We start from the raw sequence: 15,800 nt of genomic DNA on the forward strand, positions 1-15,800 counted from the left end.
CAACACAAGGTTATAGGAATCCTTGCCCTCAGGACATGGCTTTTGGAGACAGATGATGCAAGAAGCTCCCCGTGTCTCCTGTCAATATCGCAGGAATAGAAAATACTCCTTCTTATCCACCCGACTTAAAGAGAAGCACCCCACCCAAAGAGCAAGCTAAATTCTTCAATTTGGTGAGGTGTGTGTGTGTCAGGGGGGCATCTTGGGAAGTTGCTTTTCTGGCCACTTGCTTTGCAAATAACCAGAAGGCAGTGAAACTTCCTGTAGGAACAATCTGGTGATGTATCGACTCGCTAAAGTCCTCACGTGTGTATTTCTCTGCCAGGCGTTCCTACATAATAAGTATATCCATACCCAGCGAGCCGCCTTCCCCCCTGCCTGGAGTTGATTTGTATTTTCAGCGTGGGCATTAAAATTCTGCCTGAGTGCTGTCTTTAAATTGCTTTGATGCTAGGTGGGTTCCATCCCTGACCTGTCCTGATGGCAAGTGACGGCTGTAACAAGCTCGGGATCAATATTCATAGCGGGTGTCCCGGGCTGATAACACTAGCCGAGACAATGTTCACTATCAGTGCAGACAGCTGAGATATTGCGCCATTAGGGATGTTGTGTTAAATAACCTGATCCATTTCTGGGGCTATTTAATGAATTTCACAGTTTAGATAGTATCTTTAAGGAGAAGGCAAAGGCTATTCCGGAGGTACTGATGCAAATCCATGGTGCCAAGCTTCCCCAGCTATTCCCCAAACAAAGTGGCCTATAATTCCAGCACAGCCTTGAGGACCCAATGCCTGAGCAGTGAACAATGTTAACAGTGGAAAGGATTTGCCATCTCTGCAGAGGAAGAGCAACGTTATAAGCTGCATTAAAGCACCTTAGATAAAAATCTTGTTTCTCTGATAAAATACAACTTAAAATCTCTAGGTAAAACCCTGCAGGTTGGGCCAGCCTTTGGGGTGGGACATCTGTGCCAAAGAGACAGCTTCATAAGACACCGTTTGGGGACAAAGAGGGGACTTTAACCACGTGCAGCCGTGTGGGCATCCCCATCAGTGATGACCTCAGCCAGCTTCTTCCAAGATTCTTCAACTCAAATCGCCTGCAGAAAGGGAGGGGGAGGAACTGGATTTTGAAAGGAAACCACTGATAGCAGTAGAATCAGTTGTTAAATGTTTACTTGACTCTTGGCCCTTGTTGCTGGAGAGTTCATTTACAGTCAAAGGTCGTGTTTCCCATTTCCCACCAGGGCTTTGAACTCTGGCTGCCAATCAGAGCAAGTATTCCTTTTAAAGACCTGCCTCGGAGACTTTGATTTGTGAAAGCTCAAAATGCAGCCTTCTTATCTGTCCTCAGACTGCCACCAAAATAAAAATATCTACTCATTGTATTTTGCTTTAAAAAATCAGTATGTCTTGGAGTTCCCGTCGTGGCGCAGTGGTTAACGAATCCGACTAGGAGCCATGAGGTTGCGGGTTCGGTCCCTGCCCTTGCTCAGTGGGTTAATGATCCGGCGTTGCCGTGAGCTGTGGTGTAGGTTGCAGACGCGGCTCGGATCCCGTGTTGCTGTGGCTCTGGCGTAGGCCGGTGGCTACAGCTCCGATTCAACCCCTAGCCGGGGAACCTCCATATGCCGCGGGAGCGGCCCAAGAACCAAGAGATAGCAACAATAACAACAACAAAAAGAAAAGACAAAAAAAAAAAAAAAAAAAAAAAAAAAAAATCAGTATGTCTTGGAGTTCCTGTCGTGGCTCAGTGGTTGACGAATCCGACGAGGAACCATGAGGTTGAGGGTTCGATCCCTGGCCTTGCTCAGTGGGTTAAGGATCCAGCATTGCTGTGGCTGTAGCAAAGGCCGGCGGCTACAGCTCCGATTGGACCCCTAGTCTGGGAACCTCCACACGCCTCGGGAGCAGCTCAAGAAAAGGCAAAAAGACCAAAAAGAAAAAGAAAAAAAAAATCGGTATGTCTTTTTGGAAATCAACAGGTTAAAAAAATCAACTTCTTTATTTCAGCAATGTGGAGGAAGCATCAAAGAAGGTGATAAAGTAATGGAGGCGGTATTGGTAAGTAGAATACCAGTAGAATATGTGTGAATTGGTCCTGATAACGACAATTAGCGATAACAATAACAGCCATTCTTTCTGGGGCCCTTGCCTTGAACCAGGCACTTGGCTAAGGTTTTTGCTTACTTTGGGTGATTTTATTTAACCCTCCCCAAGACCCCAGGAAGCAGGCACTATTATATCCCCAATTTACAGTCCAGAAAACCCAAGCTTAGATGGCTTAAGAGCAGGTTTGCCCCAGAGCTAGGAAGTGGTGAAGCTGAGATTTGAACCAGGGTAGTGAGATTTCAGAGGCTGGCTCAGTAAATTTCTTCTCTGAAGGAAAATTCCATTCCTGCCCCAGGGTGAAATCCAATTCCAGACATTTACTAAATGGCTTTCCTTCACGTAACCTCACAGCTGGGGGATGGAGGAGGACCTTCCAGAAAATAATGGAACCCAACCACTGCCTAGGAGACTTGGTGCAGCTTCCGGGATCCAATTTTGGAAGCTCTTACATTTAGTGTTTCCTAGCATTTTAAGATATTCCCAGGAGGAGCCCAAGAGAAGGGAATTGACAGGCAAGCCAAATTGCTCTAGGCATCTGGAAAGTAGAGAAATGTCATCAGGAGAAAGAGAAGGGGGTGGGGTGGAGTGGAGAATAGTAGGTGACAGGCTGAGGACGTATGAGGCAAGAACTGGTGGAGGTTAGGGACAGAAGGAGCAGGGGCAAAACGCAAGCTCTTTCTGGCCTTTTTCTGTGTGAGCATCGCATGTCATGTTCAGACTATACCAAAGAGAGGCTTGTGCAAAATACTGACAAGGGGGTGAGGCAGGACTTGGCCAGTGTACAAAGCACCCGCTCCCTGTTTTAGTGGTGGTCCATGTGCCCCACGCACAGTGAGGCCAAACAATCCAAAACATCGAAGTTTGGAGTGGAGGAAGGTTTGCTGCAGGGCCATGCAAGGAGATGGGTAGCTCATTCCCCCACAATATCCTAAACTCCAACCAAAATTGTAAAGTTTTTTTTTTTTTTGGCCACCGGCAGCATATGGAGCTCCAGACCCAGGGATCAGATCTGAGCGGTAGTTGCAACCTAAGCCACAGCTGTGGCAATGCCGGACCCTTGACCCACTGTGCTGGGCCAGGGATCAAACCTGCATCCCAGCGGCCCCAAGACGCTGCTAATCCCATTGTGCCACAGTGGGAACTCTGCAAAACTTTTTCTTTTTTTTCTTTTTTAGGGCCTCACCTACAGCATATGGAAGTTCCCAGGCCAAGGGGGGAATCAGAGCTGCAGCTGCCTGCCTACACAACAGCCACAGCCACACCAGATCCGAGCCACATCTGCGACCTACACCAGAGCTCACAGCAATGCCGGATCCTTAACACACTGAGCAAGGCCAGGGATGGAACCCGCAACCTCATGGTTCCTAGTCGGATTTGTTTCCGCTACACCATGACGGGAATTCCTGGAAATCTGAACTCTTATATGACATCTCCAAAAAGTTTTCAATGTCGGCAACCAATTCAAAATGCTGAAAAACAGGCCATCGAAAACACGTCTGTGGGAGTTCCTGCTGTGGCGAAGTAGGTCAAGAATACGACTGCAGGAGTTCCTGTCGTGGTGCAGCAGAAACGAATCTGACTAGGAACCATGAGGTTTCGGATTTGATCCCTGGCCTCACTCAGTGGGTTAAGGATCAGGCATTGCCGTGAGCTGTGCTGTAGGTCACAAATGCAGCTCAGATCCTGCGTTGCTGTGGCTGTAGTATAGGAAGGCAGCTGTAGCTCCAATTTGACCCCTAGTCTGGGAACCTCCATATGCCATGGGTGCAGCCCTAACCCACTCCCCCCAAAAATTCCGACTGCAGTGGAGCTGGTCACTGCAGAGGCATGGGTTCAATCCCTGGCCTGGCACCGTGGGTTAAAGGATCTGGCATTGCTGCAGCTATGGCATAGGCTGCAGCTGCAACTTGGATTCAGTCCCTGTCCAGGGAACCTCCATATACTGCAGGTGCCTGTGGGTCATGAGTCTGCCACCCCAGCTCTGTATGCGTCAAGTGACCTCACCTTCATGGTTTGGGCAATGCCATGGCCACTGTGGTTCACAGGGTGAAGACTAAAGGCCTTAGCACCAAATGTGAAGCTCTCCACTATCTAAACCAGCTGCCTGTGCGGAAATTCCGCCTGGGTCTCTGGAGAGGCTGTGTCCTGGGTGAGGTGAACTGGGTTCCCTGCCCTGTATGCTGTCTTCTCTGAGAGCCTGGTCAGTCCCTGGACCTGGTGAGTGAGCAGTGGGCCAGGTGAAGGAGACACCTGACCTGTGGGCTGGCCTATTCCTGGGCTGCCTAATGCAGAGACCTTAACCAGGTGAGCTGGACCAGTCAAAGCCCTCTTCCAGGAGTTAGGCATGCCCATGGCATGCAGAAGTCCCTGGGCCAGGGATCAAACCCATACCACAGCAGTAACCCAAGCCATGGGCAGGAGCTGCATTTTACTTTTCTCCTGTATGATCAGCTGGGATTTCACATTTCTCCTGTATGATCAGCCGAGTACACAGTTTCTCCAGGAAACTTATGACCATGACCTGAAACTTATGACCATGACCTGCACAGTTCACTGAACTGGGTTAAAAAGTTCAAATATTCTGATGAATTCTTCACACTCTCTGTGAATCAAGAGCCTGAGACAAGGTGGCCATCCCAATATGGTCTTCTTTTGTTTTATTTTATTTTCCAGTATAGTCTTCTTTTGAAAATTTAAAGCTAGTCAGGCCAAGTGAGGTCAAATTTTTTCAAGGTTCCGTTTTAACACTTGAAAGGGTCAGAGGGGAAGTCACTTTTTCCCTTTTCCATGAAATTTATTTATTACAAAATGATGTACTATTAAGCAGAATGTAGAAATTCATCCAAAATCTCACTGGGCTAACACAGTGAAATGTTGCCATTTTCTTCCCAGCCCTATTCCTACCCATCCCTCTTTTTTCAGGCTGGGGTCTACACACAATTTTTGTATTCTGCTTTTCCATGGAATGTTATAACATAAGCATTTTCCATATTGTAACCTAGCCTTCCTTTTGGAGGGCATACTTCTTCTTTCAGTAGCCTTCTTATAATTTCTTGAACAAGTCCGGTCCTTGAACCTTTATTTTTCCTCTGGCTTGCTTCAGCATCATAGTTTACACTGCAAACATGTCTTTAGAGTCATTTCCTTATCATTGATGCACAGGCGCGCGGGAGTGCCAGGTCGACGGGCCCAACTATTTCCATTGTTTTCAGGACGGTCGTCTGGCCACAGGATGGAAACACCAACGAAGGTCTTGCCTGTGCTCTTACATTTTTGCTCCTTTTACTTCTATTGCCTCAATTTGCGTTTTTCTGATTTTTAGGGAGGTTGACTCTCTCGTAGGGGAGTGTTTTCTGCTTTGCCTGCCCTTCGTGCAAGGAGCTCTAGGGGGAAACGATCCCATTTCCCGGGCGAGTGGACCCAGGGTCCGCGGCAGTGCCCGGCCGCTCCCCGCCAGCCCCGCCTGCGAACTACACTTCCCAGGAGTCTCTGCGCGACGAGCGCGGCCGCGGCTTCCAGGCACCGGTTGGGACGCGGGGTGGGGGGGCCCCCTTCAGGTGCAGGTCGGGGCGCCATGGCCGCGTGGGGCGAGCGGCTGGCTGGCGTGCGCGGGGTGCTGCTCGACATCTCGGGCGTGCTGTACGACGGCGGCGAGGGCGGCGGCGCGGCGATCGCGGGCTCCGTGGAGGCGGTGGCGAGGTGAGTGGGCCGTGCTGGCCGCCTCGCGCGCGCAGCTCTGAGCTCGGCCGTGTCCCGCCGGCCGACGCGGGCCGCTGCCCAGGGAGGGGAGGGAAGGGGGGCGCGGGGGCGGGGCTGCTGCTCTGGCCCCGCCCCGCCCGGCGCCCCTGGGCGGCACCTGCTTCTGCTGCTTTAGGGTAGGGCCACTGCCCAGCAGGGCAGCCCCTCGCCCCTGGCTGCGGGGCGCTTGGAATATGGCTAGTCTGAATTAAGCCGTGTTGTAAATACACATCTTGTACATCCGGTGCGCAGTCCACACCGGCTTTCGAAGACAGAAAAATGTAAAGAGCTCGTTATATGGTTTTATATTGGTTACATGTGGAAATTATATTAATCTGAATATATTCGGTTGAGTAAATTGTATTAAATTAATTCCAGCTGTTTCCTTTGACTTTTGTTAATGTGGTTACCAGAAAACTTTAAATTGTATATGTGGCTGGCATTATTATGGGGTTGGACAGTACTGTCTGCTTAGACAGTAGGAGGGTGTCTCACCCACCAAGTTCTTGTGCTCGGAGAACACTGCCAGGACCCCCATGGCGTCGCTGGACCCTGGGCTTTGTAATTGCCATTGGCATCGCTGCTGGCCCGTGCTGCTGTGATGCTGAAGGGCTGCCAGGAAGGGTTACTAGCACAGGACTTTGCCTCCTAGAGTCACTAGCAGGAGGACCCAGGTTTGGTGGACTGACCTGGCTGGGACTCTCTTTACCTACCTGTAGATGGCAGGTAAGTGAGCTCCCGGACCTCTTCACACACCTCACCCCCATCTGTCTGTATGGGAGCCAGCTGCCCTGCACAGCAGAGCAGGAGGTGTTTGGGAGGCCCGGAACTCAGGAAAGGGAGACAGGGCTTCCAGGAGAGTGCCGAGAACACCCCAGCCCAGGAGACTCCTGGGAGCCCTAGGGGTGCAGTCCAGTTGAAGTGGCTTCCTGGCCTCTGCCTTCATCTCCATTTACCCCGGGGCTTAAGACTAGCTCTGTTGCAGACAAGAGCATGGGGCAGGTAGCACCCATGGGAATGGAGCAGAGGGCGCTGGGCTGTGTTTGGGGATGAAGCAGGCCCAGGATAGGGGAGCAGAAGGCCCCGCCTTGGGACTATGACCTAGGCGGGAGATGGACAGTAGACCTGGACACGGATACATAAATCAAGTCACCAGGTTGGCATAAGAGATGTGAAGTGTGTGACAAGGCCTGTGCTAGAGAGACGGTCTGGGGACAGCTCTGAGGAGCAGGCCTTGGACTGAGCTGGAGCAGATGAGGGGCCATCCAGCTGAAGGGAACAATGGCTGCAGAGCCTGGGGCAGAAGAGAACTCGCCACATTTGCATTCACAGGGCTTCCAGGGGCGGGGATGCGAGGGTTCTGGAGGGCTGTCTGGATTTCATCCTGAGTGTATTGGGAAATCAGTGAAGGATAGTTAGGCGGTATAGTCCTGTAGTCTTTTTTTTTTAATTACTCAAATGAATTTATCACATCTGTAGTTGTGTAATGGTCATCACAATCCAATTTTATAGGATTTCTATCCCACAACCCAAGCACATCCCCCCACCCCCAAAACTGTCTCTCCTCCGGAGACCATAAGTTTTTCAATGTCTGTGAGTCAGTATCTGTTCTGCAAAGAAATTCACTGTGTCCTTTTTTTCAGATTCCACATGTCAGTGAAAGCATTGGATGTTGGTGTCTCATTGTCTGACTTCACTTAGCATGATAATTTCTAGGTCCATCCATGTTGCTAAAAATGCCAGGATTTCATTCCTTTTAATGGCTGAGTCATATTACATTGTGTATATGGACCACACCTTGATCCACTCCTCTGTCGATGGACATTTAGGTTGTTTCCATGTCTTGCCTATTGCAAATAGTGCTGCAATGAACATCGGAGTACATGTGTCTTTGGGAGTCATGGTTTTCTCTGGGTAGATGCCCAGGAGTGGGATTGCTGGATCAAATGGTAGTTCTATGTTTAGTTTTCTGAGGCATCTCCATACTGCTTTCCACAGTGGTTGCACCAATTTACAATCCCACCAACAGTGTACTAGGGTTCCTTTTTCTCCACACCCTCTCCAGACTTATTGTTTGTAGACTTTTGGATGATGGCCATTCTGGCTGGTGTAAGGTGGTACCTCAGAGTGGTTTTGATTTGCATTTCTCTAAGAATGAGTGATGTTGAACATCTTTTCATGTGTTTTTTGGCCATCTGTATGTCTTCTTTGGAGAATTGTCTGTTTAGATCTTCTGCCCATTTTTTGATGGGGTTGTGATAGTCCTGTAGTCTCATATGTTTGTGTGTGTGTGTGTGAGCGTATTGGCCACGGCATGCAGCAACTTGATAGGGGATCTCAGTTCCCAGACCAGGGATTGAATCCAGGCCACAGTGGTGAAAGTGCCACATCCTATCCACTAGACCCACCAGGGAACTCCCATGATCTGATTTATGTTTTAAGGGAATTTAAATGTAAAAAGTGACTTGATATAAGTAACAAAAGAAGACAGGAGAAATTCCCTTTGAAATCTTGGCATGGAAGACCTTCTTAGCTATGCTTCAGGGTCTAGAAACTGACGACAGTATCAAATCAACAGTCCCGTAGAAAAATCCAGCAAGGATAAAAACAATTAATTCACAGGAAGAGAAAAAGAAATAGAAAACCAAAGGACCAGCACAGAAAAGATATGCTCAGCTTTACGCATATAAGAGAAATGCAAATTAAAACTATCCTGAGATGCCTCATCCATTTGAGAACATTGGCAAAAATGCAAAACTTTGGGAGTGCGTTCTTCTGATGAGGGTTTGCGGAAACAGATCTTGTCTGATACTGCTTATGGAAGATACATTTTGGCATATAGTCTCCCAGCAGTTCCGCCTCTGGGAACTTGTCCTGCCTCACACATGAGAAGGGACCTAAGTGCGAGGTCATTCATGGCAGAGCCTTGTGAAACAGCCCAAGACTGGAAGCAGCTCAGCTATCCATTGCTGGGGGAGTATTATGGTCTATTGGTCTATTGGTCTATTGGTCTACACAGTGGAATTCTGTGCTGCATAAAAAAGAACGAGCACGCCTACCATGTAGACATACCATCAGTGAAGACAGGGTATGCATTGTACTGTCTTTTGGGTGGAAAAGGCAGAAATGCAAGCATGTATTCCTGCTGGTGGGTTTGCATAAAGAAACTGGAGGGAAGAGCCACACCTTGTGAAGAACTGGGCGGTTGGGGGAAGGGGTGGGAGCCAGATTCTTTTTTGGTAACTTTGTCTTTTTTTTTTTTTTTTTTTTTGCTATTTCTTTGGGCCGCTCCCGCGGCATATGGAGGTTCCCAGGCTAGGGGTCGAATCGGAGCTGTAGCCACTGGTCTACACCAGAGCCACAGCAACACAGGATCCGAGCCGCGTCTGCAACCTACACCACAGCTCACAGCAACGCCGGATCGTTAACCCACTGAGCAAGGGCAGGGATCGAATCCGCAACCTCATGGTTCCTAGTCGGATTCGTTAACCACTGCGCCACGACGGGAACTCCTTTTTTGGTAACTTTGTATATAAACTTTTTTTTTTTTTTTTTTGATCTTTTGTCCTTTTTAGGGCCCCACCCCGACATATGGAGGTTCTCAGGCTAGGGGTCTAATCGAAGCTGTTGCTGCCGGCCTACACCACAGCCACAGCAAGGCGGCATCTGAGCCGCGTCTGCGACCTACACTACAGCTCACAGCAACGTTGGATCCTTAACCCACTGAGCAAGACCAGGGATCAAACTCGAAACCTCATGGTTCCTAGTCGGATTCATTTCTGCTGCGCCACAATGGGAATTCCTGTATGTAAACATTTTTAAAGTTTCTGAACCATATGGATGGATTTACCATTCAGGATAGCATATTACAGATATTTTGTCTGTTTCATCTCAGTAAAGCTGGATAAAAAATACCACACCCCCAAAAATATTTTAAGAAGATCTCTCTTGCTGCAAAATGGGGAGTGGGCTGACTTCAGAGGAAATGGGAGACGCTTGTGTGGTCCCAGGAGATGAGATGGGCCTGGACCAGGGGGTGGCAATGGAAGTGAAGAGGAGGTAATTAAAGAGCTGTTCTGGAAGGAGGACCGCTGGGACCTGCTGGTATATTGGATATTGTGGGGATCAAGGGGGATATGCACAAGAGAATGGCTCCAGTTTCAGACTGGAGCACCTGAGGGGGTGGAGAGGGGGCAGGGAGTGGTGCAGGCAGGTGCCGTGACGGCTCGAGACGTAGGTCAAGTTCTTGGCTCAGTGCTTGGCTCGCAGTAGACCCCATATCCCATGTTCATGTAGGAATTCTTGTTATATGTGTTTCTAATTCTTTTCAAATCAAGGCCACTTAAAAACAACTTTCTATTAAAGTAAAATACATATATATTCTTCGGTTGAGGGGGGTGTAGTTTCCTGTTTTCAATGATTTTAAATAGTCTGGCCACAAACATTCCAGAACATGTCTTGGTGAATGCGTGAATGTGTTTCCGTTGGGTACAGACCTAGGAGTGGAGTCGCCGGTCGTAAGACAGGTGTACTTTCAGCAGTAGAAGATGCTGCAGAGGAGTTCCCGTCGTGGCGCAGTGGTTAACGAATCCGACTAGGAACCATGAGGTTGCGGGTTCGATCCCTGCCCTTGCTCAGTGGGTTAACGATCCGGCGTTGCCGTGAGCTGTGGTGTAGGTTGCAGACGCGGCTCGGATCCTGCGTTGCTATGGCTCTGGTGTAGGCCGGTGGCTACAGCTCCGATTCAACCCCTAGCCTGGGAACCTCCATATGCTGCAGGAGCGGCCCAAGAAATAGCAACAACAACAACAACAACAAAGACCAAAAAAAAGACCAAAAAAGACAAAAAAAAAAAAAAGATGCTGCAGAATCATTTCCCAAAGCATATACGCAAGAATCCCTGTGGTTCCATGTCCTCACCAACATGCAGGTTTGTCAGTCCTTTGCATTTTAGCAGGATCATTTTTGCCTCTAAAAAACCTAAGAAGTAAAGCAGGTCAAGGATGTGGACAGAGCCTCGGTCCCTCCTCGTCCACATTCTGCTGAGGCGCCAGGATGGATTGAGCAGAGGCCTTGGCATAGGTAGGGTGGTCAGTAGCTTGGGTCTGGTGTGCACCCTTGCCGGCCAGCTGCTCTCAGAGAGCATTTCCTCTGTGCTGGAGGTCCCTGCCTGTGCCATTTAGTCCCTCTGACAGCGGTGGGGGGTGGGGGTTGTTATCTCCTTGGATCAACTGAGGTCACTGTGGCTCAGGCTTGGCAGTATCTCAGCTGGGATGGGCCAGGGACCATGAACCAGAGCTGCCTGACCCCTACCCATTGTGCCAGACCTGTCCTTTGAGGGAGAAGCAGGCATTGAAAAAGGTCAGGGGCAGAGTACCTGTTGTGGCTTGGCAGGTGAAGAATCCAACCAGTATCCATGAGGATGCGGGTTCCGTCCCTGGCCCTGCTCAGTGCTTTAAGGATCCGGCATTGCTGTGAGCTGTGGTGTGGGTAGCAGATGCAGCTCGGGTCCCTCGTTGATGGCTGTGGCCGGCACCTGTAACTCTGATTTGACACCTAGCCTGGGAATGTCCGTACACTGCCGGTGCGGCCCTTAAAAACAAACAAGCAAACCAAAAACCAGAAAGAAAAAGATCAACGGCTTTTCTCTAACAGCCTCTCTTGGGTGATTGTCCCCAGTTTGGGGTGAGGCGGGGGGTGGGGGAGGGCAGACATACCCTCCAGCAAACACCTGCACAGATTCAAGGGTGTGGCGTTAAGGAGCGTGATCCCTAGTCTGTTAACCTTGTGGGTTTGGCACTGGTGTCTTCTGACACATCCCAGGAGGTTTTCGGTTTTTTTATTTTTTATTTATTTATTTATTTATTTATTTTTTTTGTCTTTTGTTGTTGTTGTTGTTGCTATTTCTTGGGCCGCTCCCGCGGCATATGGAGGTTCCCAGGCTAGGGGTCCAATCAGAGCTGTAGTCACCGGTCTATGCCAGAGCCACAGCAACGTGGGATCCGAGCCGTGTCTGCAACCTACACCACAGCTCACGGCAACGCCGGATCGTTAACCCACTGAGCAAGGGCAGGGACCGAACCTGCAACCTCATGGTTCCTAGTCGGATTCGTTAACCACTGCGCCACGACGGGAACTCCGGTTTTTTTATTTTTTATTTTTTGTCTTCTTGCCATTTCTTGGGCCACTCCCGTGGCATATGGAGGTTCCCAGGCTGGGGGTCCAATCGGAGCTGTAGCCACCGGCCTACGCCAGAGCCACAGCAACACGGGATCCGAGCCGCGTCTGCGACCTCCGGCAACATCGGATCCTTAACCCCCTGAGCAAGGCCAGGGATCGAACCCGCAACCTCATGGTTCCTAGTTGGATTCGTTAACCACTGAGCCACGACGGGAACTCCAGGGAGGTTTTTATTTTGATTTGCTTTAACTCAGCTGATTTATCTAGCTGGGTGTCTCTTGTAGCAGCTACACTGTTTAAATCCAGCAGCGATACAATAACAGTCCTGAAATGCATCCCAGCCAATTTTGTAGCTGAGAGAGGGGAGAAAGAAGTGCCTTCCCCACAGCGTGTGAGATTGTTTTGCTCATAATCTCAGGGATTTATCACTGTGCTGCCCAGGGGCCTGGTCCCTCTGAAACCTCCAGGGCCATGTCCCCACACCTCTTCCCGCTCCACCAGGGCCTTCTCAGGGGATCTTTGCTCCCCTTCTCTCCCTCCGCCCCCCCCCTTCCATTTGCAGGTGGGGTTTTCACTGACAAGCCCTTAGCAGCCCAGCACCCATGGAGCCTGCCCACCCCCGCCCCCCTGCCTACCCGCCCACCACAGCACCCTCTAGCCCTCCCTTTGCTTTTTCTCTCTTTAAAGATAAGGCCCCTCCACCCAGGTCTGGCCTCCAGTGGCCAACTGATCACACTCTGGCCCAAGAAAGCCCCCATACCCGCCTGTGGGTGCCCCTGGAGCCCAGCGTCCAGTCTTCCTGGCAGTGAACCTACGTGGGCAACTTCCCCCAGTAAAACATGCCAGCTTTTGGACTTTCCGTGGGGACGTCAGACATGGGGACACAGCTCTTTCCCTCTTGTGGTGGCTGAGCCAAGAATGGGCTCTCCCAGGAATCTTGGCGGGGCGGCCCTGCTGGCCCAGGTGAATACGCTGGGCTTTCCCTGATTTTTGTAGTTTTTGCAGCCACACCCTGCACTCTGTGGCCGCCTTGATATGCGAGGGTTGCTTTGAAGTTGAAACTCCGCTCAAAGGAAGTTCCTGGGGTGAGAGCAGCCCGCAGAAGGGCAGCGTGATGGGGGTCCCAGGGTCGGGGAGCATTTGCCTCGAGGCAGGTGCCCAGCACCGTGGGTTCCCGAACAGCAGCCTTTGTTCTTCGAGCCCTGGAGGGGGCGACTCACCACTCTTCTTCCTAGACTTTCTGTGGTGGCCTCAGGTTTTCTGAAAGGTTCCCACCTTTGGGGGGGACACAGAGCACGTGGGGATATCACTGCTGCTTTTTAGGACAGCACCCACCGCAATAGTCGCAGTCACTTGTGATGGAGGGAGGCCCGTGATGTCCCAGGTAGATGTTTGGCATGAGCTCCCTTCACAGCCCGCCCTTTCAGACCAAAGACTGCGGCTCAGAGCGATTCTGGGAGCCGCAGAAGCAGAGAGCGCCGGGTCCGTCTGACTCGGTTGTTTTCCTCGTAATACCGCGCTGCTTCTCGTTCATTTGTTCATTCCCTCACGCACTCAACAGATAGTTCCCGAGTGCTTTTTTCATGCGAAAAACGCGGCTGTAGGCACTGGGACAGGGGGCAGTGAATGGACAGATGGAAGTTCCTGCCCCCAGGAAGCTGACCGTCCTGGACGGGGAGATCAGCATAGACAGCGCCCGGAAAGGCTGATGTCAGGAGAAACTGAGAGTGACAGGCAGGGGACAGGCAGGTGTCAGATGGAGAGAGACTGAGCCGGCAGAGAGCTGGGGGGCCTGAGTGGGGAGCACGGCCTCCCAGATCTGGCGATGGGGGAGCTGGGCTCTGTCATGTCATCTGGGCCAGGAGCATCCCAGATGGGAGAACAGGAGGTCCCAGCTTCTGAGCCCACGCTGGTTCCTTCCTGGAGCTGCTGGCCAGGTGGGGCCCCCACGGCTCTGGGACTTGTGGGCGGGGTGGTCATGGGACATCTATAACAGGCCTGGGTCCCTGCAAAGGGCTCTTTATTGGAGTCCATTCTTGGGCAGTTGGGCTCCCGAGGGGGCCATTCAGAGGCAGGGCTGGGCACAGCAGGGGTTGCAGGGCCGGCCCGGCGGCATCTGCATGTGAAAGGCTGCTGGGCATTTACTGCATCCTGTCTCGGTCACTAAAGCACATCTGCCGGCCGGCAGCCCAGCCCTTTGGCGGCCAGCGGAAGGAAGCGGGCTCAGCCCCAGGCAGCCTCATAAAGCAATTCCCGCCCGGGACTAACAGAGCCGAGACCCGAGTGTGCGCTGGAGTGTGCGCCCTGGGACCCTGTTAGGACTCAGGCGCCTCCCAGCAGGTCTCAGAACCCCTTTCTTGAAGCTCGGCCGCCCTGCAGCATCAGGCCCCAGGGTCTCGGCTGCCCAGGAGTGGCAGTCGTAATAGTAGCTACTGGGATTCTGGGAGAGCCAGGAGTCTCACTGTTGCCTCGTCCCATCCCCCACGTGTGGCCCCGGCACCTGCCCCGGTGGGGGTGGGGGCGCTTAAGGATACCCCAACTTGTTTGGGTTCGTTTAGGCCAACGGGAGCACTCCTGACCCTGCCTGGACCTTGGACAAGGTGTTTTTCCAGAATGACCTGTCACTTGTGCTGCCCCTTGCTCTGGGGGCTGAGCCGGGCTGTCTTCCGAGTTGGGGTGGAGGTGGGGGTGGCGCGGTGAGAGCAGGATGTTCTCCCAGGCTGAGGTCTTATTTCATACCATCTACAGTTTAAGCTGCACAAGTCAGAGGCGGCTTCCTTCTTGTAAACCGTCCCACTATGCGTGAACACACTAAGGAAAGTGTCCAGGAGTTCCCATCGTGGCTCAGCGGCAGTGAACCTCACGAGCATCCACGAAGACGTAGGTTCTATCCCTGGCCTTGCTCAGTGGGCTGAGGATCCGGCGTTGCTGTGAGCTGTGGTGTAGGTTGCAGATGTGGCTTGGATCTGATGTTGCTGTGGCTGTGGTGTAGGCTTGGCAGCAACAGCTCCGATTCGACCCCTAGCCTGGGAACCCCCATATGCCACAGGTGTGGCCCTAAAAAGCAAAAAAAAAAAAAAAAAAAAGTCCAAATCCTGGAGTTTCCTCATGGCTCCGTGGGTTAAGGATCTGGTGTTGTCAACTGTTGTGGCTTGGGTTGCTGCTGTGGTGAGAGTTCGATCCCTGTGGCCTGGGAATTTTCGGATGCCCCGAGTGTGGCCTAAAAAAAAAGGTGCAATTCCTCATCACCGGCCCCATCACAGTCGTTCCCCAGGGGACCCTGCGGTTCCTTCCACACGTTCCCTCTGTGTTTGCTCAAAAGCACAGACGATCTTAAGAAGTGGCCCCTCCCTGGCTCTCCTCCAACCCCACAGTCTCCCCATCACACCCTCCATGGCCCCCACACTCCTTGGGCAGCCCAGATAGTCCAAGAATACGTTTTGTTGGTTTACAGCTCACCAGAAGCTGGAGTTCCCTGTGGATCCCGAGCCCGGGGTTTTGTACTTATGTATCCTCAGAGCATGTATCCCCTAAATGAAATCTGGGGTAGAACCCTCCAAATTTTAAAAACAGGTAAAGAAGCAATATATGAATGGCGTATATTTTCTCTGTTCAAATCTATGACATTGATGATGAGGTCAGCTAGCGGAAATGGCAAATGTGTCTTGAATAATAGGACTAAAGTCTCGAGCAGTGGACAGCTCAGTGGTGTAGGGGTGTGTAATTTTATGTTTGTGGCTGGAAGCAACCTGTGTGTCTCTCAGGAGGAGA

At 51.3% G+C, this 15,800-nt stretch overlaps 1 protein-coding gene across 2 annotated transcripts in view; it reads left to right on the forward strand.

Moving 5' to 3' along the window:
* The window catches only part of LHPP (phospholysine phosphohistidine inorganic pyrophosphate phosphatase), a 135,130-nt gene continuing 124,940 nt past the window's right edge, over positions 5,611 to 15,800 (forward strand). Inside the window, exon 1 of one of the 2 annotated variants that reach the window (XM_021071963.1) lies at positions 5,611 to 5,810. In XM_021071963.1, the coding sequence (XP_020927622.1) occupies positions 5,686 to 5,810 (125 nt within the window). In that variant the 5' untranslated portion in view covers positions 5,611 to 5,685. The remainder of the gene's footprint in view (positions 5,811 to 15,800) is intronic. The other variant, NM_001243608.1, reaches the window with a different exon arrangement.

This window comes from Sus scrofa, chromosome 14 (assembly GCF_000003025.6).
Source record: "Sus scrofa isolate TJ Tabasco breed Duroc chromosome 14, Sscrofa11.1, whole genome shotgun sequence".
NCBI lineage: Eukaryota > Metazoa > Chordata > Mammalia > Artiodactyla > Suidae > Sus > Sus scrofa.